The sequence below is a fragment of the Puma concolor genome, chromosome B3 (assembly GCF_028749965.1).
Source record: "Puma concolor isolate L17-30 chromosome B3, mPumCon1.1.hap2, whole genome shotgun sequence".
NCBI lineage: Eukaryota > Metazoa > Chordata > Mammalia > Carnivora > Felidae > Puma > Puma concolor.
This window is the reverse complement of record NC_141672.1, coordinates 76,043,759-76,069,205: the sequence shown is the minus strand read 5'-3', so window position 1 is coordinate 76,069,205 and position 25,447 is coordinate 76,043,759. Positions and strand designations below refer to the sequence as shown.

The window sequence follows — 25,447 nt, the reverse complement described above, 5'->3', positions numbered from 1 at the left end:
CATATGTAAGTCTCCTTGCTTACTAAACTTGCTACCTACTAATCTGGAGGGTTCTGTCTTTCCTCACTCCCTGTGTATCAGGGTCAATTTCAGATTTCACTTAGGAAGCTCCCAAGGTTTTGAAATAACATTACCTTACTTACATCATCTCCCATAATCCACATGTATACAAATACTCTTAGATTTTTAGCCAATAGTCTGATTTAAGCTTTCTGAAGACATCAAATTTTTTCTTACCAATAAGCATTCACTAAATGATGGTTGAATGAATGAATGACCCACGTGTCATATTTATAGCTAATAACCACCTTTATAGCCAACGGTTAGAATTTATATGGAGACAATTTTCAGCTAGAGGTTTTTCAAAACAAAACAGACTGCTTTGAAGTGTAAAATATTCCTCATTACAGAAAATATTCAAAGAAAAGTGGAATGTCCATTTTCCAGTGATGGTAAAGAATTACAAAATTATATGATTTTGTGCAAAATTAAGAATTTAAGATTTGAATGGAGAAAATGCCATAAAAGAACCTAACTAAAATGCTTCTAAACTTTGCCACCAATAAAAAAAAAATCACTTCCAGATTCATGGAAACTGAATGAAAATTAGAAGTTTTTAGTATTACTAAAGGGGATAATTTTTATTGGGTAGTACTGTGAGATAATACGAAATGTCAGTTTGAGCCAATTATTAATCCAAGAGACTACACACAGCCCAGAACCGGGTTCCTCCCAGACAAAGAGAAATCATGAGATTATATGTCTTTACCATAAACAAAATTAAAAAATAACTTGAAATTGTTTTTCAGAATGAGATGTTCATCTAAATTTAAATTGTTAAATAACTTGAAATTGTTTTTCAGAATGAGATGTTCATCTAAATTTAAATTGTTAAATAACATCAAAGATTTACTTTTATAAGCACATTTCTAAATGTATGGAAATACTGGATTACCGTAATAATTGATCCAACGAACATATAAATTTTCTTTTCTCTGAGCAATTCAACCACCAATGAATAGCCCATATTGGAGAAAAGGAAAAATCTAAATGCTTTTTCAAGTGTGTTTCAATTTTATGATCACTTTCCAGCCTGAGTTTTTTTTGCAGGAAGGGGAAGACTAATTGCTTTTTTCAATTCATTAACCGCATAAAGAACAAAATTTTAAATCAAATACTACAGACCAAACAAATAAAACATAGCTACATTCTGTTTCACATTAATTCTTAGAAAAATATGGTTGGGTGTACGTAAAACAGAATGGTTCTTCACGCAGCAATATGTTAAGTTTTTAAGGGACTTGTAGTTCTTTTTTTCTATTAATTGATGCAGGTTTTGAGACTCAAGTAAACACTTTAAAAAGTAGACATAGAGGCATCTGAGTGGTTCAGTTGGTTAAGTGACCAATTTCAGCTCAGGTCATGATCTCGTGGTTCACGAGATCATGCCTTGTGTCAGGCTCTGTGCTGACAGTTCAGAGCCTAGAGCCTGCTTCAGATTCTGTGTCACCCTCTCTGTCTGCCCCTTCCCTGCTCGCACTCTGTCTGTCTCTCAAAAAAATAAATAAACATTTAAAAAAATAGACACCAACTCTATAGTAAAACTAAAATGGTTGCTCTCCTTTTGGTGATTTCATCTTATTTCCACATCATTCAGAAAAGAAAGACATTCTTTAAAATTAGAGACTGATAACAGTGAGAAAGAGAAATCTATGTTATCAAATAAAAGGCTTTCTATAACATTATTTGGTGATAGATGAAGTGAGAGATGTAGGAATTTTCAAAGTCTGCACCTTTTATTTCCATCAAATATCTACAATCCAATCTGAAAAAACAGTCATTAGAGCTAGAATTATGTCACTCACCACTGTTCCTGTCAGGGGAAGATTTTCTTGGTGCAGAATGTTGGGCAATGCTATGATAGACTCATTTAGGATCTTGAGTGGTGGAAGAGACCGAGAACAATTCAAAGGAAAGAGAGGAGAAATAGGAATGGGCCATGGACAGAGAAGATTTGTCCAAAAGGGCACACTTAAGATTTGTTATTAAATAGGCTTCCAGCATCTCAAAAGTTGAAACCATTGTGGACAAGAGAGTAAACACAAAGACGCAAGAAGTCAATTAGTATAACTGCTTTGCAGACAGATTTCTTTTTTTTTTTTTTTTTTTTTTTTTTTTTTTTTTAAATTTTTTTTTTTCAACGTTTTTATTTATTTTTTTTGGGACAGAGAGAGACAGATCATGAACGGGGGAGGGGCAGAGAGAGAGGGAGACACAGAATCGGAAACAGGCTCCAGGCTCTGAGCCATCAGCCCAGAGCCCGACGCGGGGCTCGAACTCACGGACCGCGAGATCGTGACCTGGTTGAAGTCGGACGCTTAACCGACTGCGCCACCCAGGCGCCCCGCAGACAGATTTCTTTAAGTGGATACCTGTGGCTTTCATGGTTTTTTTCTGTCCAGTAAAGCCTCCAAATTTTTGTGAGTTGTGCAAGTTATTCACTGCACAACATTTGGGAGTATCATTCACATCTTAGTCTAAGACTCAGAAAGACAGTGCTGAGACAGGAAGAAGGACAGATTTCAGAGAGCATAATCTGAACCTGTAGATCCAGCTCTGCCTGGAGCTGCAAAAGTCAAAACACTGTCTTTGGGGAACAAGCCAGCATGAGTCAAGATTTTGTCATTTACAACCAATAGATCCATAATTAATACCCAGAGATGGGGAGAGACTCTTGATTGATTCTGCATTATTTTATGGGCTGAATTTGTGGTGCCTAGAAGCATTGTCTAGTCAAAATAGTTGGAATTATATAGAGGCGGATAATCATCAGTTTACCTTCATTATAGTGAACATCAGTCATGTTAGTCTGAGATATGTTTACAAATTTCTGAGTGGAAAAAATAGAAAAAAATACTAAAAACATTCACAGATAAGCACTCATTATTTTCACTTGTTTCTCTTTCACTTTTTTGTACTTCGTTACATTGTATTGTAGGAAAAATTTTATGTTCTTTTATTAACAGTTCCGTTTCTGTCTTTTAAAGCCTTGCGTTCATAGTTTAAACTGATTGATGATCTACTGTTCTACATCATAAGTATACCATACTCAACTTTATAATTGTCATGTTTTGATATATTTTGATTCTTTATTTCTTATTTTAAATAATTTTAATTTTTTTTTATTTTGAGAGAGGGAAGGAGCATGAGCACAAGCTGGGGAGGAGCAGAGAGGTGGGGAGAGAGAATTTCAAGCAGGCTCCTTGCTGTCGGCACAGAGCCCGACTTGAGGCTCGATCTCACGAACTGTGAGATCATGACCTGAGCAGAAATTGAGTTGGATGCTCAACCCACTGAGCCACCCAGGTGCCCCTAAATAATTTTAAATAGCATTATGGTAACCATCTTAAATCTAAATGTTTTTTAAATATTTTTTTTAAGCAATCTCTACACCCAACGTGGGGCTTGAACTCACAACCCCGAGATCAATAGTAGCATACTCCATGGACTAAAATTAAATCTGATTTTTTTTTTACAGATATTTCTTTTTTTTTAATTTTATTTTTTTTAATTTACATTCAAATTAGTTAGCATATAGTGCAACAATGATTTCAGGAGTAGATTCCTTGATGCCCCTGACCCATTTAGCCCATCCCCCTCCCACACCCCCTCCTATAACCCTCTGTTTGTTCTCCATATTTATGAGTCTCTTATGTTTTGGTTTTTTTTTTTAATTTTTTTTCAACGTTTATTTATTTTTGGGACAGAGAGAGACAGAGCATGAACGGGGGAGGGGCAGAGAGAGAGAGAGACACAGAATCGGAAACAGGCTCCAGGCTCCGAGCCATCAGCCCAGAGCCTGACGCGGGGCTCGAACTCACGGACCGCGAGATCGTGACCTGGCTGAAGTCGGACGCTTAACCGACTGCGCCACCCAGGCGCCCCTCTTATGTTTTAAAAGTATGGAATGCTTCACAAATTTGCGCATCCTCCTTGTGCGGGGGCCATGCTAATTTTCTCTGTATTGTTCCAATTTTAGTATATGTGCTGCCAAAGCGAGCACCCTTAAATCTAAATTTTAATTTAAAATGTTCATCATTTCATTAGGACAGCACCCTAGAACTAGAATTAGTGGCTCAATGGGTAAAACCAGTTTACACATTTTCTGTTTCTTATCTTTCTTAAAAACAAAACTCCTTTAAAATGTTTTCTAAATTAATGATCTCTACACCCTACCCCCTTTATACTTGAACCCACTCTAGTCAGATTTTCATTCCTACCTTTCCATTGAAATTACTCTCGCTAAGGTCCCAAATGAGTCTCCCATCAACAAACCCAATGATCCATTACCATTCCTTATCTCATTGAATCTTAAAAGAATGTGACACCACAGCTACTTTCTCCCTGAATCCCATCTTTGTCCATGTCCTCCTGGTTTGCCTTCCGCCTCACAAACCACTCCTGCCCTGTCTCCTTCCCTAGACCTGCCCCCTCCCGCTGACCTCTACATGTTGTGTTGTCGCAGGGTTCAGTTCTCAAACATATTCTCTATCTACATTCGTTCTCTCTTTTTTTTTTTTTTTAATTTTTTTTTTCAACATTTATTTATTTTTCGGACAGAGAGAGAGACAGAGCATGAACGGGGGAGGGGCAGAGAGAGAGGGAGACACAGAATCGGAAACAGGCTCCGGGCTCTGAGCCATCAGCCCAGAGCCTGACGCGGGGCTCGAACCCACGGACCGCGAGATCGTGACCTGGCTGAAGTCGGACGCTCAACCGACTGCGCCACCCAGGCGCCCCGCATTCGTTCTCTTTAAATAATCTTAAAGGAGGTCAGGACATGCCACCCCAAAATGTGCCACTTTGGCATATTGATTATTTTGAGCAGAAGGCACTTGGAAAATAGCAGGTGCAAAAAGCGCTTTTGGCATGCCACCCCTCTCCCACCACCTCTTTTTCTTCCTGAGAGAAGGAGGTGAAAACGATACCCTCCCTCACCCAGAAAAGAAGCATTCATAACACCAGAGATGGAGGTTGTGCTGAAGGAAATCTGTGCAAACAGACCTTGTTAAAGTCACTCCCCTCTTCCCCTTTGATCTACCCATATGTTTTATTACTTGTCCACAGTTGTCTCTCTTTGTTCAACTTAGCATATAAATACTTAGGCCTGGCTACTTCTTGGGGTTCCCATTTTTCTATGAAGGCTTCCCTGTACATGTAAAAATTATTAAATAAAATCTACATGTTTTCCCCCTGCTCATCCATTTTCTTTCAAGTTAATTTTCAGGGCTAGCTGGAGGAAAAGGTAAAGCTCTGCCTCCCCTACAATCTCATCTAGAAATATGATTTTAATTACCACTGACTTACCCATTGATGACTCACAAATTTACATCTCCAACCCAGCCTTCTCTGTTGAAAGCCAGGCTCATATATACTGTAATTGGTATAATATCTACACTGGATGTCTAATTGGCATCTTATATTTAACATATCCAAAGCATAATGTCTGATTCCCTTCCATAGGCTATTCCCTTGCTCTTTTCTATCTCAAAAAGAAAAGTAGAGAGAAGAAAAGAGAAGAGAAGAGAAGAGAAGAGAAGAGAAGAGAAGAGAAGAGAAGAGAAGAGAAGGAGAGAAGAGAAGACAGAAAAGAAAAGAGAAGAGAAGAGAAGAGAAGAGAAGAGAAGAGAAAAGAAAAGAAAAGAAAAGAAAAGAAAAGAAAAGAAAAGAAAAGAAAAGAAAAGAAAAGAAAAGTAGTTATATTAAAGCCAAACTCCTTGGAGTCTTTAATTCTCTCTTTCTTCATACCCCACACTGTCAAACAAACTGGCCACATAAGATTTATTTCCTGTCAGAAGAAGTCTGACTTCGTTTTTCAATTTAAATAATGATGTTACATGCTGGGTTTCAGTGACAGTAATGGGGTTCATGTCAGGCCACCCCAAATTATGCCACTGTGGCATATTGGTTATTTTGAATTACAGTCACTTAAGACACAGCCAGGGCAAGAAGGTCACTCTGACCCTCCTCTGGCCTCCTGAAAGCAGGAAATAAATTCCCCATGTGAAGCCCACCATTCCTGCTCCTGGAGGGTAAAAGCGATCCTTATTACTAGAGGTAGGGAATTTAAGGCTGAGAAGGCTGTATAAACAAAGTTGCTACTTCTTTACTAATTTACTACTTCAAACCCAAGCCCCTTTGTCTTGTCAATTCCTGACAAATGTATTGTTTCTTTGTCTAAAAGAAAAGCTGCCTGCTTTGGTCCTTCTTTGAGACTCATATATCTTTGAACTCCTTACAAATAAATAAATGTTTTTCTTCTGTTAATTTGTCTTATGTCACTTTAATTATTAGACCAGCCAAAAAACCTAGAAGGGAAGAAAGAAAATGTTTCCCTTTCCCCTGCAACAACCAATTCATTTCTAAACACTAATTCTAAGATGATAGATAGATAGATAGATAGATAGATAGATAGATAGATAGATAGATAGAAACAAGGAATCTTGTCTAGAGGTTGTTGTCTAATTGAAGTATAGCCCTGTCTTGTTATAGTTCTTGCTTAGCTGTTAAGAATTCTCCCTCTGAAGAAGCCATTGAATTATCTCCTTGTATGGTACCTTGGAGATTTGGCACTCTGAAGTAATACACCATACTAAGATTCAGGATGGTTGAGATGTATACTACTTTTTTTCTTTTCTTTTTTTTTTTTTTTTTAAGGGAAGGGTAGAGTGGAAAGGGAAATGGGAAAGAAGCAGCAACATGACATCTGGATCTCAGGCATGTTCTAGAGCAGATAAGTTTTAAGAAAATCATATATAGTTGGATTCCTCTAGAATTATCTATGCCTGCAGAACCCATGGAAACTCTTCATACAACTCCAAGAGCACATAAACCCCAGTTTGAAGACCACTGGTCTAAAATGGGACACTATCACAATCTAATAGAAGCAGTTAGAAGAGATACAAGTTTTTACAACATACTGAGGAGTCATTCCCCCCACCACCCACACACACTGATATGAGATGCTGTCAGTCATGTGCTAAATACCCATACACAGTTGGGCCGATTTATTAACTTGCCATTCCATTTAACTGACCTGTCTGCCTAGTCTGTTTGCACTTAAGAATTTTCCTTCCTTTCGGGGCACCTGAGTAACTCAGTCATTTAACTGTCAGGCTCTTGATTTCAGCTCAGGTCATGATCTCACTGTTTATGGATCAAGCCCTGCATCAGGCTCTGAGCTGACAGTGCTGAGTCTGCTTGGGATTCTCTCTCTCCCTCTTTCTCTGCCCCTCCCCTGCTCTTTCTCTCTCAAAATAAACTTTTAAAAAAAGAACTTTCCTTCCTTTCTCTTTCTTTTTACTTTTATGCAATAATGTGCTCATTTCTTCTACATGTTTTTTTTATCTGTTTTTTTTTTGGGGGGGGGGTTGCATGTGAATGCTATGAATACTGTACTTAAACTGTTGTTTATATTATAACCTGTCTTTTTCTCTTTTAGATATTCTGGTATATAATCATTTCTTCTGCAAACGTGCAGATGATGTTTTACTTCTTTCCAATTCTTATGCTTCAAATTCTTTTTCTCTGAGCTGACTGCATTATCTAGTAGCTCCAACATGCTGTTAAATAGTGGTGAGGATAGCAGACTTTGTCTTTCCCTTACCTTTCATAAGGAAGTCTCTAGCATTTCCCCATAAGTAGGTGTTGGTTTGGGGTTGTGACATATGCATATGCATTTTTTTTTGTGTTAAGGAATTTGTTAGTAATTCCTTTTTTTTTTTTAGTGTTTTTAACATGAATGGGTTTTGTATTTTGTCACATGCCTTTTCCATATTAATGGAGATGAACATGATTTTTCTTGCTAGCTCTTATGCCAGTTATTAAGCTACTCATTCTTTTAAAAGTAATTTTTAAGTTTATTTATTTATTTATTTTGAGAGAGAGAGAGAGCACTAGTGAGAGAGAGAACCCCAAGCAGGCTCTGCAGTGTCAGCTCATAGCCCAATGTGGGTCTCGAACTCACAAATCATGAGAACATGACCTGAGACGAAATCAAGAGTGAGATGCTTAACCACTTAACCAACTGAGCCGTCTAGGCATCCCAAAGCTATTCATTCTTAACTGCAAATATTTCACTCCTATACTTTGCTTATATTGTTATAAGTGCTAATACCTATCATCCAGTGCCCTCTAGAGTTAGTTAATTTTACACGTGTTTTTCCAGTCTCCCCCAACTGCATAATTAGCATATTCTATTTTGTACATTTTATTAAACATCCCCACAGGGTTAAGTTGAAAGAGCTTTTGATAGCAGGCACTCAACATTTATTGTTGACCTACTACAACCCCTGTCCATCATTGCTCAGGAAAATTGTTAAATCACCTTTAACCAGACATATTCCTGTTGGCACCTATCTGGCAGGTTGAAATTATCATACCTGAGACAGGAAAGAAAAAAATTCCAAGGGAAATGCTCATATAATTGCTACTTCTCCCAAACAACTGAAACAATTCCTTTTATTCTTCCCAGACTAAAATTCCCACCTTTGAGAACATTCCTCACCAGTGGAGAGAAAATCTTTAAAAAGACACGAAGAAGTTTTGCTAGTATTTTTGTGGTTCCAGATCTGATGCCCTTTGACAGTGCTCTGATTAGGAAAAGAACCATCATGTTCCCAAGAAAGTGCAGCAATTTACAAGCAGCCAGATTCTACGCTGACCACCCCATGGGTCTGCTGTTTTCTTCTCTAGCAGAAATCAGAGGACAGGGGAAGGTAAAGCATAGTTCTCCTCTGACTCTGCAGATCCAAGAGGGAGCTAACTCCTAGCTGAGTTACTATGACATGGAGCTTCAGGAGACAACAGTCTCCCTGTTGTACATAATTTCATACATGCAGAGTGTAAGACTGACATCCACAATGAACATCAAAGAAGATCACAGCCCTTTACTCATCACCAACTCTCAGCCACTTAGCTCAGCCCCACAGCAAGAAGTGAAGGACGGAAGGATGGGGATTGGTGTGCCAGGGCCAGGGCTTCGGCCATGGAAGGTACCTGAGGAAATGTGGTTAAGTCGATTCTAGGTCGGTATCTAGAATCATCAGAGTGAGGACTGGATGCAAAGGATAGAAGAGAACTTTCTTCCTTAATCTCTCCTCTTCCAGTTCCTAATCCTTTCTGTAAATATAGGTGACCATAAAACAGGGTTTCAGATAACTAATATGTAAAAACTAAATAGGAGAAATTACTGGACTTTGCACAGGTGTCCAGACTGAAATATAAGAAACACTCAGATTTTTGCAAAAGCACTACCATTTTCAGAGTTAGCCAGACACCAGGATGCTTTCTCACATCTGAGAATGTATTAAAAGAAAAGATATTGGGGACGCCTGGATGGCTCAGTCAGTTGAGCATGTGACTCTTGATTTCTGCCCAGGTCATGATCTCATGGTTTTCATCAGATCAAGCCCCATGTCAGGCTCTGTGCTGGGTGTGGAACCTGCTTAGGATTCTCTTTCTCTCTCCTTTCCCTCGCCCCTTCCCCCTTGCATATTCTCTTTCTAATAAAAATAAAAAATAAAAACATTTTTAAATTAAAAATATATATATTATATTTCCCTCCTTTATATTTTCAGGGAGAATCTGGAAGAGCTCTGACTTTTTCAGCTAATGTAACCTGTTCAGATTGAAAGATAACAACAAAGCCATGACAGACCCTAATCAACTGAGGAGAAGGATCAGGTCTTTTCTCAACCTTTGATTTATATCCCTTAGAATGTAGTATGGGGCCATATAGGCAATGAACTTTGTAGATTTTCATTAAAGGTGAGCAGTGGAAGGAGGAGCATTCCAGGCACTAAGAAGATTCAGACAGTCATTACTGGAGAACATTTTAACACTATGTTTTGGTTTTTTTCTATTTTGTTTGCTTCCCCCCTCTCTGTATGTTCTATCATCCTTTGATCTAGCATAATGAGTTACATTGTATTAAAGGGGAAAAAAAGGAAAAAAAGTATAATAAAAAAAAGTTCAGACCACCTGGGGGCAGTGATTCCACTGGCAAAAGTGATTGGCTGGGAACTAGACTGAGTGATGGGAGAAGCAGGAAAGAGTATATTCAATGATGAGTTTGACGTGACAGGTCAGCTTTTGATTGGTTGTGAAAACAGTATGAAGATCACCTAAGCTTCCAAACCAAAAGAGGCAGAAGAATCCAGAACAGTGAACCAGGCTCAATGAACACTGTCAGTTCCAGGGCTCCAAACTGAATGGTCAGAGACTCCAGGAAGAAGCAGGAATGGAGATTGCCCTACAAGCCTTGCTGATGCTCCTGTGTGTGAAGCTAACCTGTGCGTGAGGGGGAGGGGAAGGGATAGGGTGCAGCTCTGGAAATGAAATCCAGAGGGATCCTCGGGGTCCCTCAGGGAAAATTCTTTAAAACAAAACAAAACAAAACAGTTTCTTATGTATGAAAGTCTTCTCACTCTCTCTGAACAGGGTCAAATGGACAGCGTCCAGTGGAACAGAGCCCTCCTTCCCTGACAGTCCAGGAAGGCGAGAGCTTCACAATAAACTGCACTTACAAAGACAGTACTCTGGATTTCTTCCAATGGTTTAGGCAGGATCCCACGGAAGGCATCCACACTCTGATACATATTCGATCAAATGAGAAAGAGAAGATCAGAGGAAGATTTACAGCCACGTCTAACAAAGGGGACCAGCACTTTTCTCTGCACTTGAAAGATTCGCTCCTCTACGACTCAGCCACCTTCCTGTGTGCAGTGGATAGCACAGTGCTTCTCAGACGCCTGTGCCTTGCACCCAAACCCTGCTCAGCCCTGTGCCAACTTCTACAAGGGCTCCAGGGCGCTGAACTTAACTTTGAGCAAACACGAGGGACTTTTAATAACCTGATGTCAAATATCTCATTTGAAGATCTTGGGCAGAGGGATAATGTTTTCAAATACCATCTAATGTATTTTGTTTCTCAGTGTGAAGTCCTTACTCCATTAAACCTAGTCCAAGATCCTGAGGCTTAATACCAGAAAGGGGAGAGCACTAAAGAACAAAGAGAGAACAGAATAAAATTCTTGCCCTTGAGCTCTTTTGTAGACTTTTACATTGAAAATACAAAATCTTAAAAGCCATGACCATCAAATTCAGTAGTGAAAGAAAATATATTTTGACATTCTGAAAAGGCTGGCTTAGAAGATCAAGAACAAAAAGCTGAGGGAAAATGGTATAAAGTTTATAAAGGACGAAGTGTAAAGATAACACAGTATGATAGAAAGTCTGGTTCCTCCTGAAAAGTGGAGGCTGGCTGGTTAGGGAAGAGTCAAGGGGTATAACCAGAAGTTACTAGCCAGAGGTCTTTCAAAGTCCCAAACAACTGCTCTTTCTAGGATCAGAACCCTGAGCAGGTGAGTGGGAGGAGGACGAGTCACATTTGGGGCAACGATGAACTCAAGAAGCAGTGAGTGCAGGCACGGTGTTCTGGTCATTGTGTCTTACATCAATACCCACCACAAAGCATTCACTACAAGGAGCTCAGTGTCCATGTGGAAAAGATGACCCATTCAGAGGACATCACCAGCCTGTCTCTAGTCCATGTCTTTTTTCTTCTTTTTAAATATTTATTTATTTTGAGAAAGTGAGAGAGAATACAAGTGTGAGCGGGGGAGGGGCAGAAAGAGAGGGAGAGGGAGAGAATCCCAAGCAGGCTCTGCACTGTCAGCACAGAGCCCGACTCTGGGCTCAATCCCATGAACCGTGAGATCATGACATGAGCTAAAATCAAAAGTCAGACACTCAGCTAACTAAGTCACCCAGGTGCCCCTCTAGTCCATTTCAGTGCTTACATAGGCTTGTGAACACATTAGCCAAGGTGGCAGAGTAGGGGTTCTCCATGAGCCCAGAAGCATGGGTTTCTCTCACTACATTGGATTTAGCTACTTTGCTGCCAAACATCCAACCTGTCAGCAGCAGATACAACACTGAGCCTTTAATATGCAATCACCCCTCAAGGGCACCAGCCAGCCGCTGGTTGCCAAGTTGACTACATTAGACCACTTCCACCCTGCAGATAGCAGAAATCTTTTCTTTTTTTAAATTTTTTTTTCAACGTTTATTTATTTTTGGGACAGAGAGAGACAGAGCATGAACGGGGGAGGGGCAGAGAGAGAGGGAGACACAGAATCGGAAACAGGCTCCAGGCTCTGAGCCATCAGCCCAGAGCCCGACGCGGGGCTCGAACTCACGGACCGTGAGATCGTGACCTGGCTGAAGTCGGACGCTTAACCGACTGCGCCACCCAGGCGCCCCATCAGAAATCTTTTCTTATTGGGTTGTTGGGGTTAATGCATACTCTGGGCATGATTTGCCTTCCCTCCACACTGCCACACACAGAAACATGGACTGAGGACTCAGAGTGGCTGGTTGATTATCATGATGAGTAAAGGATTTCACATACCTTTGCATCAACAGATCCGCTTGATTGTAAGGAGGTGTAACAATGGACATGTGACCATTGGGTATGCTGGCGCTTCTGGAGTATTATCCACAAACCACATTGGAATGATCACTTAAAGTTTCAGTGAAAGGACCAGTTTAGGGATAGTGCTCTGAGAGGTTGGAGAGCTATTCTTTATGATGCTATGTTCCTATTAGATAGGAACATCTATCTGGAGCCAAGGGGTGGAAGCAGGACTATCTCCCCATCGACTCTCACCTTCAGTGACTCACTTGGATGTTGATGTATCCTGTCCTCACACTGTTCTGAACCAGGGGTCCCAGTTGCCCTTTAAGGGGAAAGGAGGGCACTGCTACTAGGGAAACACAGAGGTTTTTCACCTAACCTGATGTTACATAAATCGCTTGGTCATTTGGAGGTCTTCGTGCCAGAAGACCAGAAGGCCAAGAAGGGGGTTACAACACTGGCAGGGGCAATCAACTGTGATTATCATGAGGATATAGGGTGGTTGCTACCTAATGGGCACTGGGAAAATACGGCTAAATTTCAGGGGATTTACTGGGGTGACTTTGAGTGCTTTTGTGGCAGTGATTACTATAAATAGGCAATTGTAACAACTATGACCTGACAAGGGAAGAATAATCAGGGGCTTAGACCCTGATAATCAGGGGTAAAGATCTTGGTTATCTCACTGAGATAGAAACTTAGACCAATAGATGTATTAGCCAAAGGTGGAGAGGATCAAGAATGAGTGGTATAGAAGGTAGATGGAGAGAGCTGGCATATATGAATCACAGCCATGAAATCAACTATTGCGATTACAATTTGTCTCACTAATCCTTTTGTTAATCTTTTTTAAGAACTAATGATCCGGGTGGATTTGACACAGAGCATGAGTGGATACCAGCAGTGCAAGGGACGGGCTGTAGAGTGGCTACTGGTGTTCTGTTCATATCCCCTTGACAGTCACCTCTACATGCTGAAAAACCTAGCAACTCTGAGGACTATTTTCAGGCCATGGGAACACATGTGGCCAGCGTGCAGGGCTAGCCAGATGTGCTGGGGAGTTAATGCCCCCAAAGCAGCCCTCACTCAGTGATGAACAATGAGTTTACGGATGAATTCTCCAGCTCCTTCATGCCTCACTTGGAATAACTCCAAAGGGTATGCTATGCTGTCTCCCAGATTTACCAGTTAGATTAAGCTCCAACTGCCAATGGTATTAATTGGCTTGTTGACAACATCCTGTATTGGCCTCCTTCCCCCTCCTGATTTACTTCTTACCAATGCTTCCTGGAATGACCTGGAAATAAACTGCTTACACACAAATCCTTGTATTAGAACTGACTTTCAGAGATCCAAAACCAAGATACAGGAATTCAAATCATAGGGCAAAGATGGAGATGATCTAGAAGAAATAATGGTGCTCCTTCCTCCATTGCTATCAAACTGGGTTTGGTGGAACATGGGATTTTCTAGCCTCATTCAGGGCTGGTCCCAACCGTCATGACTCCCTGCACATCTCTCTGAGTGGAGAGACTCAACCACCTACTTCTGTGTCACAGAGAACCCATGCTCCTCAGACACTAACTTGTCTGAGACAAGACCCCATTCTTACTCCCAGCTTGGGGACTCTAACTCTGGAATTACATAAATATCTCTGTCACTCTGTCTGGAAAAGCAATATTCTAATGAATCATAGTATGCTTTTTTAAAACATTCTTTGTTCAACAACATTTCCTCAAGATGGAATGAGAGTCAGGAAAACAATTCTTCATATGAGTTGGGTGAGGCAACTCAGTGCTAGCTGTTTTAGCATTTCCTGATACAGAACAAACAAGGACTTTTTTTTTCTTAAAGAATCCATGGAAAATACGAGCATAGTTAGACACATGTTCCACTTCTGAATATAGTCAGTGCTCTTTCCAGTTACAAACATCTGTCTTTAGGAGTGCCTGCGTGGTTCAGTGGGTTAAGTGTCCAACTCTTGATTTTGGCTCAGGTCATGACCTTACCATTCATGAGATCAAATCCTACAGACAGTGCAGAGCCTGCTTGGGATTCTCTCTCTCTCTTCTTCTGCCCCCACCCCCACTGTATGTGTGTATGCATGTGCATGTGCACTCTCTCTCTCAAAAAAAAAAATCTATCTTTATCTCATTCTGTATGTTAGGAAATTGTAGAAATGTAAAAAAATTGAATACATTAATATAACAGGTATATTCTCATCATTCATAACTAATTGTTCATACTTTCATATTTGTTTTGTCATTTTTATTTTTGTTTTTTTTTAATGTTTTATTTATTTTTGAGAAAGAACACAAGCAGGGAAGGGGCAGAGAGAGAGGGGGACAGAGGATCAGAAGCAGGCTCTGTGGAAGGCTCTGTGCTGTCAGCACAGAGCCCGTTGTGGGGCTCAATCCTACAAACCGTAAGATCATGACCTGAACCAAAGTCAGACGCTTAACCAACTGAGTCACCTAAGCGCCCTGTCATTTTTATTTTTGAAAAAAAAAAAAAAGAAAAATTAGAGGGGTGCCTGGGTGGCTCAGGTCATGCTCTCACAGTTTGTGAGTTCGAGCCCCGCGTTGGGCTCTGTGCTAGGAGCCTGGAGCCTCCTTCCGATTCCGTGTCTCCTCCTCTCTCTGCCCCTCCCATGCTCATGCTCTGTCTCTCTTTCTCTCAATAATAAAACAAATGTCAAAAAAAATTTTTTTAAAGAAAAATTAGAGTCTGCCATTGTCTCAAAGGAAACCCTGGCACTTCCAGCCACCACCCAAGGTCCCACACTCGTCTCCGAGATTGGGGCATATCAGAAATAAATTTGCCGGCTCCCTGTCTCTTTTATTTTCATCCCAGAATAGAAGGACGCAGAAAACATTTCACATTTTCACATTTTCATTTAAATGATACAACCAAAGTTCTATTTTCTGAAAGGGAGACCAGAAAGTGTTAGGAAAACTTTCCTCAGTGAGACATAATCAGCCACCCACCTGTCAGATCATTTCCTGCTCTGAAACAGAAGTGCCGCGGAGCACAGAACACCCAGCTGAGAGCCAGAGCCTCTTCTCACCCTGCAGGGGACAGCTGTCAGCATGCCACTGGCCCGTGTGCTGTGGGCAGTCGTGGTGTCCACCTGTCTTGGTAAGGAAGGTGGAGGTCTTCATGCATAGTGTTATCTAATGGGGCTGTGAACCAGAGATTAACAGCACAGGAACTGCATCGCCTCAGAGCCCAGCTATGGAGAGGCAGAAAGCTGATATGTGCTGCCTCGGGTTTGGATCAAGAGGAAAAGTGGTTGGCGATGGGATCAGCTTGTGAGTCTGCCTGCCTTATCTGTCTGGTGTGATACCCTCTCCTCTTTCCCACAGGATCCAGCATGGCCCAGAAGGTCACCCAGACTCAACCAGAAATGTCTGTGCACGAGGCTGAGACCGTGACCCTGGACTGCACGTTTGACACTCGTGTCAGTAATTATTATTTGTTCTGGTACAAACAGCCTCCCAGCAGGGAGATGGTTCTCATTATTCGCCAAGAAGCTAATAAGCAAGAGAATGCAACAAATAATCGCTTCTCTGTGAACTTCCAGAAGGCAGACAAATCCTTCAGTCTCAGGATCTCAGCCGCCCAGCTGGGGGATGCTGCGATGTATTTGTGTGCTCTCATGGAGGGCACAGTGACAGGAGCAACAGAGGGAGGTTTACAGAAACCTCAGGCCTCAGCATCTGTGCAGAGGTCGGGGTGGGAGGAGTGACTAGGGCACCAGGAACATAGAAAATCATTGACTTCTCTTGGAATAAAAGCTCCTTCTATCCGAATATAAGAAACACAGAGAGATGGATATCTGTAAGCTACAATCCTTAAAATAACAGTAAAAATAATAACATATGTAGTGTTTTCCAGTTTTACGAAGTATCTTCATACATTGTGTCACATGTAACCCTTCTCGCTTTGCATGGTATACGTGACAAATCAGACTTCCTAAGCATGTCCTCTGCCCAGCAAATCTTTATAATTTGCCTGGGAGCTCATGCTTCCAAAATTCATAATGTTTTCCATTTTGCTGGTTGGTGCTTGTTCTTTTAATTGTCCATCCATGTCCAAAACTGAATCTCTCAGAACAAGGTACCCATTTTACAACACAGTGGATGTGACTGTTGAAGGCGTGACCAAGGAAAGGATCCACTGGTCCTACCATGAACCAAAAAGTTGACCTAGACCCATGGTACCTAGGTCAGATGACCTAGAAAAAGGATGGAATGGCTTGTTAAAAGCTCAGTTAAGAAGCCAGCTCAACGGCATCACCCTTAGTGGTTGCAATGCCATGTTCCCGGAAGTGATAGTATTCATTAAACCAATGGCTGATACATGGTGCTCTGGCTTCCTGGCTAAATTATGCAAATTTAGAAATGAAGAGCTAGAAGTAGACTAGACTCTTCTACTATCACTCCCTGTAACTCATTTCCAGAATTTGTGTTGCCCTTTCCTACAGCCCTAGGCTCTGCTGGATTAGAGTTCCTAGGACCCTGCAGAAGGATGCTTCCACCAGAGGATCCAGTAAGGGTTTCACTGAACCTGCAGCTACGACCGCTGCCTACGCCATTTCAAACTCCTTGTGCCAATTGTCCAGCAGGCAAAGAAAGGAGGGGTAATTGACTCTGATTATCATGAAGCATCGGGTTGTTATTACACAATGGGGGCAAAAAGGAATGTGTCTGGAATCTGTGTTTCACATTGAGTAGTATTTCATGCCCAATAAAAACAGCAAGTGGCAGTTGTGGCTTGAAAAGGACAAAGTAAACAAGAACTGAGACCCCTGAGCAATGAAGGCCTGGGTCCCCCTATCAGGCAAGCAATCTAAGTCCAGTAAAGTGCTATCCAATGGCAAGGAAATCTAGAGAATGGGGGGGGGGGGGGTGGAAGAGTTTTAATTACAGCCTTGGGACCAGTTAAAGAAGTGGGGCCTGAAGGTCATGTATTAAGTGTTTTAGATGGAATTCAGTCCACCACAACCTTGAAGACTCAGTGATGTAGTGAAAATAATACAGGGCAAACACCCACCTGAGTAGTGCAAAGAAAGCATTGTAATCAAGATCTGATGTGCTTTCTGGTCATGTCCAAATGCCCAGCTCCGATTCTATCAATAGGTATGGTAGATAATTCTGCGGACACTCACACCCATCTCAAGCTGATAACATCCAACATTACACATGCACTGTGTATTTTTTTACTTCTTACCCCAGAGCCTTCTCTGACTCCTCAGGAGCTCACTCAGGCTGTGGGTAAGCACAGCCTGAAAGAAGAATTACCACCTCCGCTGGCAAGTCCCAACCAGTGGGAGGGAAGACCAAGGCATGCCCTAGCTCCCTGCCTTCCAGCAGAGGGTCCCAGAGGGACTTCCTGTGTGCTTACCAGGAGATCCGGGCAGAATCAAGTTCCAATCTTAGGCTACCTATTTTCTTACTCCTGCTGCCTAAGATCGCTTCCTAAATAAACTACTTTCACCTGAGTCCTTGCTTCAGGCTCTATTTGGGGACAAGAAAAATTAACACATTCTTTGAAAATTTAATGGAGAAAGAACAGAAGAGAGTTTGAGGTGAACTTTACTGGGCTGGTTGCTAATAACAGCAGGTGGGTACTTGAGTGATTAATTGGAAATCTTCCATGTGATTCAACAGATCTGTTTGATCTGATTCAAACAGGTCACATATATGAAACCCCAGGCTCTGCAGATGTGTGATCATGTCTTTTCATTGCACAGAAACTTTACGTACCAAATCTAAACTCTCTTTATCATTATCCCCTACCCTATGTCTGCTCACCCTCTACTTTTTAAACCTCATTCTTACTTCCTCCCAAAACATAGCTCTATTTCAGTCTATTCTCCTCACTGACCCATAAACACTTCAAGCTCTTGAATTTCTTTTCTGCTTGTTCTGCTCACCCAAATTTACCAAATATACTTTTATGTATATCTCAGGCTAGCTAAATCATATTAGTCCTATATAAGCACACCTTGAGGCTCTATCTCATCCAAAGATTCATCTCTAACAGAGAATCCTTGAATTCCTTTTCTTCTAATGTCAGCAATTAGACATTGAATCTGAACCATACAATTTGACTGTTAGTGATATACCTTCTTTTTTTTAGAGAGAGAGAGAGTGCGCGTGCATTTGCACATGACCAGGGGAGAGGGGCAGAAGGAGAGAGAGAGAGAGAGAGAGAGAGAATCAATCCCAAGCAGGCTGCAAACTCAGCATGGAGCCCAACCAATGCAGGCTTGATCCCATGATCCTGAGATCATGACCTGAAACAAAATCAAGTCAGATGCTCAACCAACTGAGCCACCCAAGTGCCCCGTGACTTACCTTTGTAAGCATTTGGTATTGTTTCAAGGTACCGATCTTGCTTCTTACTCTAGTCTCTAGGAGGACAGAATTTTGCCTTGTATACTTCAACATTCCTCAATGCTCTTGGCACAGTGTCAGGCAGATGGGAAGTGTTCGGTAAAGCTAAAGATTATGCTTAAAACATATTTAATAATCATCATATATTCATGACAGAATATTAAGCAGAAAAATCGGTACATTCTAACCTTGTCACAGAAAGTTTTCTTCGAAAAGGTAAGACAGGATAAAAGGTAGGATTTTTAAAAGCAGTGATAAAGGGAAGAATAAGGTAATTCTAAATATCAAGTTCTCTTCATTAAGTGTAAACAGAATTCTGAAATTTATGTAAACAGATTACTTCCAGAACAGATTTCTTGACAAAACCAAGTTCTTCTTGTGTAGAGGACTAAATCATAGGAATTGCCTCTGTTATTATTTCTTTGACCTGAAGAGAGCACTGCTTGCATTCATTGACAACAGTTATTTGCAAAAACCTGTCTCTTATTCCAGCATCTCTGTCCCTCACATATGAAAACTCTGGAACAAACCCTTCTTTATCTGAAGAGTCTAGGTCAGATTTCCACATTCCAGAATCAAATCTTCCGTGGACTTAGGAAGGCCAAATATAAATGAGCTTCTAGGAGCCATATTTATGATCTGGTGGCTTCAGCTGGGAGAATTTATGTCATCAGGAACCCAGAGGACCCAGAAGGTTCCAAGAACTAGTGTCTATCTTTTGTAGAAGGGACTCAAAGAACAAATGAATTTTGTAATCCACTCTTTAACATTTTATTTTTAAGAAAATTAATCACCAAATGAAAAAAGAGAAAAAAATCCTTCCTAAAACTGATGATCCAAGAAGGAAAGAATTTTAATATTTACTGTAATTGCTTGAACAGTATTTCAGATCCATGGGTATAGTATGGAAAGTATGTAAAATAAATCTAATGCTTTTGTTTTTGTTCTGGGTCAGCAGGGCTTTGGAGCACAAGGGATGATCCTGTGTTAGTCCCAGCTCCCCGCCTCCCTGCACATCCAGACTGTGCACTTGAGAGACTCAGCCACCTAACTCTGTGCTAGAGGAAGCTCACGGTCCCCAAAGAGCACCCAAGTGCACTGGGACTTACACCCTGCATGGGGACCACCGGTCGGAAGCTAGTAAACAGTCCCCATCATCTCCTCTGACAAAAGAAAATTGTCAATGAATATAAAGAATATAAATAAAACTTTTTAAAAAGATTTTTTCACCAGTTTTTTTGTTCACTGTATTTTCAAATACGGAAATGAGATCATGAGAATACTACACAGGAGATGGCAGACGTGACTGGGGCCGGGATCCTCAGTGTTCTTCCGTGAGATCCACCCAGCCAAAAGGGAGTGTCCTGATGTCTCGAGCAGCTTCTCGCACTTGGGCCATGAGTTGTTGAAGCGCCTTAGTTTCTGCCTCTGTCAAACTTCTTCCATGAGAACGTGAGAGTAGACATGTGATGTCCACATATTTTTCTCCTAGTTTTGACTTTTTATAGTCAAATCCTGTGAGGAATCCTGTGATGGTAGTTGCCAGATACTATTGCTATCCCAAGGGAGCACAGTAAACTCTCTCAGACTGCCCGCATGGGGCACTGCTTTTTGTTTTGGGGGGTTTTTTATATATTTTTTTAAAATATTTTTTATGTTTATTTATTTTTAACAGAAAGAGAGAGAGAGAGAGTGCGCGCGCATGAGTGGGGGGAGGGGCAGACAGAGAGGGAGACACAGAATCGGAAGCAGGCTCCAGGCTCTGAGCTGTCAGCAAAGAGCCCAATGCAGGGCTTGAACTCATGGACACTGAGATCATGACCTGAGCCAAAGTCGGAGGCTCAACCGACTGAACCACCCAGGAGCCCCTGCTTTTTGTTTTTTAACCTCTTCCTCTATTCTCTTCACCCTTCCTTTCTGCTTAATAATCTATAATCTGGATTTGCTCACCACCTTCTATAGGTTTCCTAAACAACCCAACCTAATGACTGTTCTGACTTAAAAGAAAAAAAAACAAAAGCAAGGATCATCTAGATATAATATCTATCTTTTAAAAAAAGAAAAAGGAGAAAGGTAAATTCAGCTTTCTGCCCACCCCCATATTTGCCCACTTGAAAATTCTTTCATATGAATTATCTTATTCCATCTTCAGAGTTCAATGGCCTGATCAGCTGTGGCAGCTAGGGGCTGACCAGATGATGGATAGAAGATATTAAAATTCTGATTGGTGGGGCCCAGAGGATCAGGAAAAGACGCTCTGGCTAGGGATCCCCAAACATCATCGCGTGTGCAGTGAACGCAGGCAAGAGGCAGAAAACACTCCCTCCTGAGAGCCTCGTTTGTGAATTCATAGCTTCAGTGGGACTGAGATGGAGACAAAAGACTGTCCATCATTCTAGAGTTTCCTATAAAAACTAAAGAGAAAAAGGGAGAAATTGTAAAATAATCACAGTTTTGCAAATGTCGTATGACCCCAACCAGAAAATGGTAGGCATGGTAGAAATTTCGTCACGAAACAAACAGGAGAAAGGACTGTACCAACTACAGCAATTCACCAGGCTGTGCTTTAAGTTTTCTGATGTTAAGAGCAGCGTCGGTAGCAAAATGCCTACTATTTACCACACTTCCCGAGTGGAACTTATAAACAGGTTGGAAGACGTAAGGCCACCGTGCCCTATACAGCAAGACAGCTTTTAACTTATCTTTTGTTCCCCTTTCTGTTATGCAGAGGGAAAGTTTACATAAAGCTGGACCACAGAGATGGCCTTTTTTAAGACTGGATGACAAAAACTCGGTAGGAAGAGAAAATTAATGCAAATGGTGGTTCCATACGTATGAGTTTTCATTTTAGCTCCGTTGTCTCCTCATAGGAGAATGTGTGCATGAGGAAAAATGGCATGCCAATGAAACACTGTCAAATGGGCAGCACAGACTGTTCCCAGATAAGTTTTATACCAATTATTCTGATTCTTCATTTACGCAGCCATGAATACATGTGCACAAAAGTCCTTATGGGAACATTTGCCACTGGTATTTTAGAGCTCATTGACCTCACCTAAGCCAGATATTCTTTAAAAAGGGAGAGCGGGGCCTGGGTGACTCAGTCAGCTGAGCTTCAGATTCTTTATTTTAGCTCAAGTCATGATCCCAAGGTCATGGGTTGGAGCACCACATCAGGATGAGTGTGGAGCCTGCTTGGTATTCTCTCTCTTGCTCTGTCCCCTTCCCCCACATGCTCTCTCTCTCTCTCTCTCAAATTACAAAAAAATAAAAAATAAACTCTTCAAGCAAATAACAGTTCATTAGGTATCAAAATCCTGGTTCCAATTTTCTCTAGACTATCTGAGCATTGCTGTTGTCTTTATCATTATTTTGAAGTTTGGAGAAATAATTAAAATACAGAATCAGTCAAAGAATAATATAACCAAAACTTGTGTATGGCAACCCAGAGACCATTAGGATATTGGCTTCCAAACTTTAAAAAAGAAAAGAAAAGAAAAGAAAAGAAAAGAAAAGAAAAGAAAAGAAAAGAAAAGAAAAGAAAAGAAAAGAAAAGAAAAGAGAGAGAGCTGGCAGAGAAAACTGAGGTCATTACATTAGCTTTGCTTGTCTTTTCCCCACCCACCCCATCCTCCCCTCCTAGATTACATCTTTACAAAAACAATTTACCAGCTCCTTCATTTCTTGATTGTTATCTCAGAATAAATTACAGTTCTGACATCTCTTTTCATTTGCCACTACAACCAAACTTTCATTCTCTGAAGCAAAAGACAAAAAGCTTTGATGCACTTCTTTAAGCAAGACAGAACCAACCACCCACCTGCCATACATTTCCTAGTCTGGAGCAGTGACGTCACTGAGCACAGCTGATCCCCCAGTTTCAGATCAGAGCAGGAGAATTTTCACCCTGCAAGAGAGAGCCGCCAGCATGGTTTGCTCTGGTTTGCTGTGGGTATTCGTGGTTTCCACCTATCTTGGTAAGAAAGGCACACGTATTTGCTTTTACTATTATCCAACAGGACTGGGAAATAGGAAGAAAGATCAGTAACACAGGCATCTTACCTCCTCATTGGTGCTGGCTATCGGGGGCAAAGAAGTTTATGGATATTGCCTGAAGTTTGCTCAAGAAGACGAAAGGTGGTAGGGAATGGGATCAGCTTGTGAGTCTGCCTGCCTTAATCTGTCTGGTGTGACACCCTCTCCTCTTTCCCACAGGATCCAGCATGGCCCAGAAGGTCACCCAGACTCAACCAGAAATGTCTGTGCACGAGGCTGAGACCGTGACCCTGGACTGCACGTTTGACACTAGTGACAGTAATTATTATTTGTTCTGGTACAAACAGCCTCCCAGCAGGGAGATGGTTCTCATTATTCGCCAAGAAGCTTATAAGCAAGAGAATGCAACAAATAATCGCTTCTCTGTGAACTTCCAGAAGGCAGACAAATCCTTCAGTCTCAGGATCTCAGCCGCCCAGCTGGAGGATGCTGCGATGTATCTGTGTGCTCTCATGGAGGGCACAGTGACAGGAGCAACAGAGGGAGGTTTACAGAAACCTCAGACCTCAGCATCTGTGCAGAGGTCGGGGGAAGGGGAAGGGTGAGTGGTTGGGGTACCAGGAGCATAGAGAGGGAATCATCAGCTTCTCCAGAGAAAAAACATACTATTCTATCGAACCAGAGGGAACACGGAAAGGATGTCTGTAAGCCTTAGTAATTCTCAAAATAGTAATAAAAATAACTGGTCCCTCAGCATGGAATGCCCATCCCCACTCAGCCACTTCTCTAGTGTTCAAGGTGTTCTGAAGTGTCTCCTCTTCTCGAAGTCCTTGTCCCCAACTTGCCCAGGTAGTGCTGACCATTTCCTCTTTTTTCCCTTAGGTTTTCAACCCTAAGTGTATTCTTTGTTTGTTTGTTTGTTTGTTTTAAGAGCAAGCTTTACTTATTAGAGACTGAATTTTATTCATTTCAATGGCAACAATACCTACAATATTCCTTAATTCACAGATAGGATTTTTTTTTAATGAAGTTAATTCATTGATAGTATTTTCCTTATTTCCTCAATAAACATGATACAACAAAAGTTGATTCTGGGCTAACTCAGAGAAAACAGAGACTATATGATATACAGAAAATGACTAATAATGACAATATTATATTGATAATAATAATAGCTAATACTTAATAATAATAATAGTAATAATAATAATAGTAGCTAACACTTATTGCATATGTATGTGTGCCCCACATTCTGATAGGTGCAGAATATGGATTATTTCATTTAGTAGTTTGAGCAAATCTATGCTTTAGGTACTCTTGATAACCCTATTTGATATGAGGAATTAAACCTCAGAGAGGCTAACTTGCCTAAAATCACACATTGTGTGTATGGTTCATTAATCAGTGGACATTCTGCATCCCCAGAGAGTGGCAAATGCTACAGCCTGTCAATCTTATTAATTTGACAGATACATAGATATATTTTGAGAAAGAAATGCATGAAAATGGTGCTATAATGTGCACACACTTGTATAATATGCACACTGTTCTCACTCTTTCTAGGGTATAATTGCATACTACCTGATTTCTTTTATCATTATTAGTTAAAGTTAAAGTAGAATTAACAGTAGTACCATTATTATGCTTCTACATAGAGAATTTGTACCTTAATACTAGTTTATACTTATTTGGCTTGTGAATTTTTAATATTTTAACTTGTCTGATGCATTTTTCAATAGCATTTCAAAATTATTTATTTATTTATTAAAGTTTATTTATTTATTTTGAGAGAGAGGGAGAGAGAGAGAGTGCAAATGGGGGAGGGGCAGAGAGAGAAAGGGAGAGAGAGAAAATTCCAAGCAGATTCTACCCTGTAAGTGAGGAGCCCAATTCAGGGCTTGAACTCCTGAACCAGGAGAATATGACCTAAGCCAAAGTTGGTCCTTTAACCAACTGAGCCACCCAGGAGCCCCAATTACATTTTAAATTTAAAACACGGTTTTTGGCAGTGGTGCTCCATAAATGTTCCAAGTGTCACACTGTGTTATTCAATGAAGAATGTAGTTTTAAAAAACCCAAATTATCATAGGAAAACCTTTTTTGTAACTTTTTGAGCTGTTTTTCATAGGACTGGGTATTGCTGTGAGTGCTCTTTTTTTTCTGATTTTTTTTTACCTCTAGTGCGAAACTAATATATTCTGAAATACTTTCCCACATAAATAGTTTTTCCATTGCATGAGTTCCCATGGCTATAAAATTTTACATCTTTGGGATGTACCTTAATTTGCTCAATCAGTCGCTTTTGCAGATGAGCACAAGTATATTGTTACCAAACCAGGGTTATTATGAGTAAAATTGAAGTATTAAAGAAAAATACTGTACATAAGCTGTATAGTGATGTAGGGAACAAAGGCAGAAAGAAATGTAGATCAAATTAAATTTCCTTATAACCTGCAGCCCACTGACAAATACTTGAGGCAGGCAGAGTAGAACATTCCTCCAGGAACTCCTACTGTCTTACTGTTAATACTTTCTTAGAGGGAAAACAACCTTAGCTTGACAATAGCCAGGC

At 40.8% G+C, this 25,447-nt stretch overlaps 1 long non-coding RNA gene, 1 other non-coding gene and 2 gene segments (V, D, J or C); 2 read left to right on the top strand and 2 right to left on the bottom strand.

The window, feature by feature from the left end:
* LOC147580085 (uncharacterized) overlaps positions 1 to 25,447 on the bottom strand; it is a 323,282-nt gene that overhangs the window by 36,019 nt on the left and 261,816 nt on the right. For 8 of the 9 annotated variants that reach the window (XR_015252516.1, XR_015252521.1, XR_015252520.1 and 5 more), the window contains one exon: positions 22,700 to 22,786. This is a non-coding gene — a long non-coding RNA (uncharacterized LOC147580085). Of the gene's footprint in view, positions 1 to 18,675; positions 18,997 to 22,699; positions 22,787 to 25,447 lie in introns of those variants that run through there. The other variant, XR_015252519.1, reaches the window with a different exon arrangement.
* On the bottom strand, positions 3,957 to 4,063 carry LOC147580093 (U6 spliceosomal RNA). The gene has a single exon (XR_015253074.1). It is a non-coding gene; the product is annotated as a U6 spliceosomal RNA (small nuclear RNA).
* Positions 15,509 to 16,226, top strand: LOC147580092 (T cell receptor alpha variable 38-1-like). The segment is given in 2 exon segments: positions 15,509 to 15,616; positions 15,844 to 16,226. Coding segments are annotated over 2 exon segments (432 nt in total).
* LOC147580091 (T cell receptor alpha variable 38-2/delta variable 8-like) lies at positions 22,699 to 23,480 on the top strand. The segment is given in 2 exon segments: positions 22,699 to 22,856; positions 23,095 to 23,480. Coding segments are annotated over 2 exon segments (435 nt in total).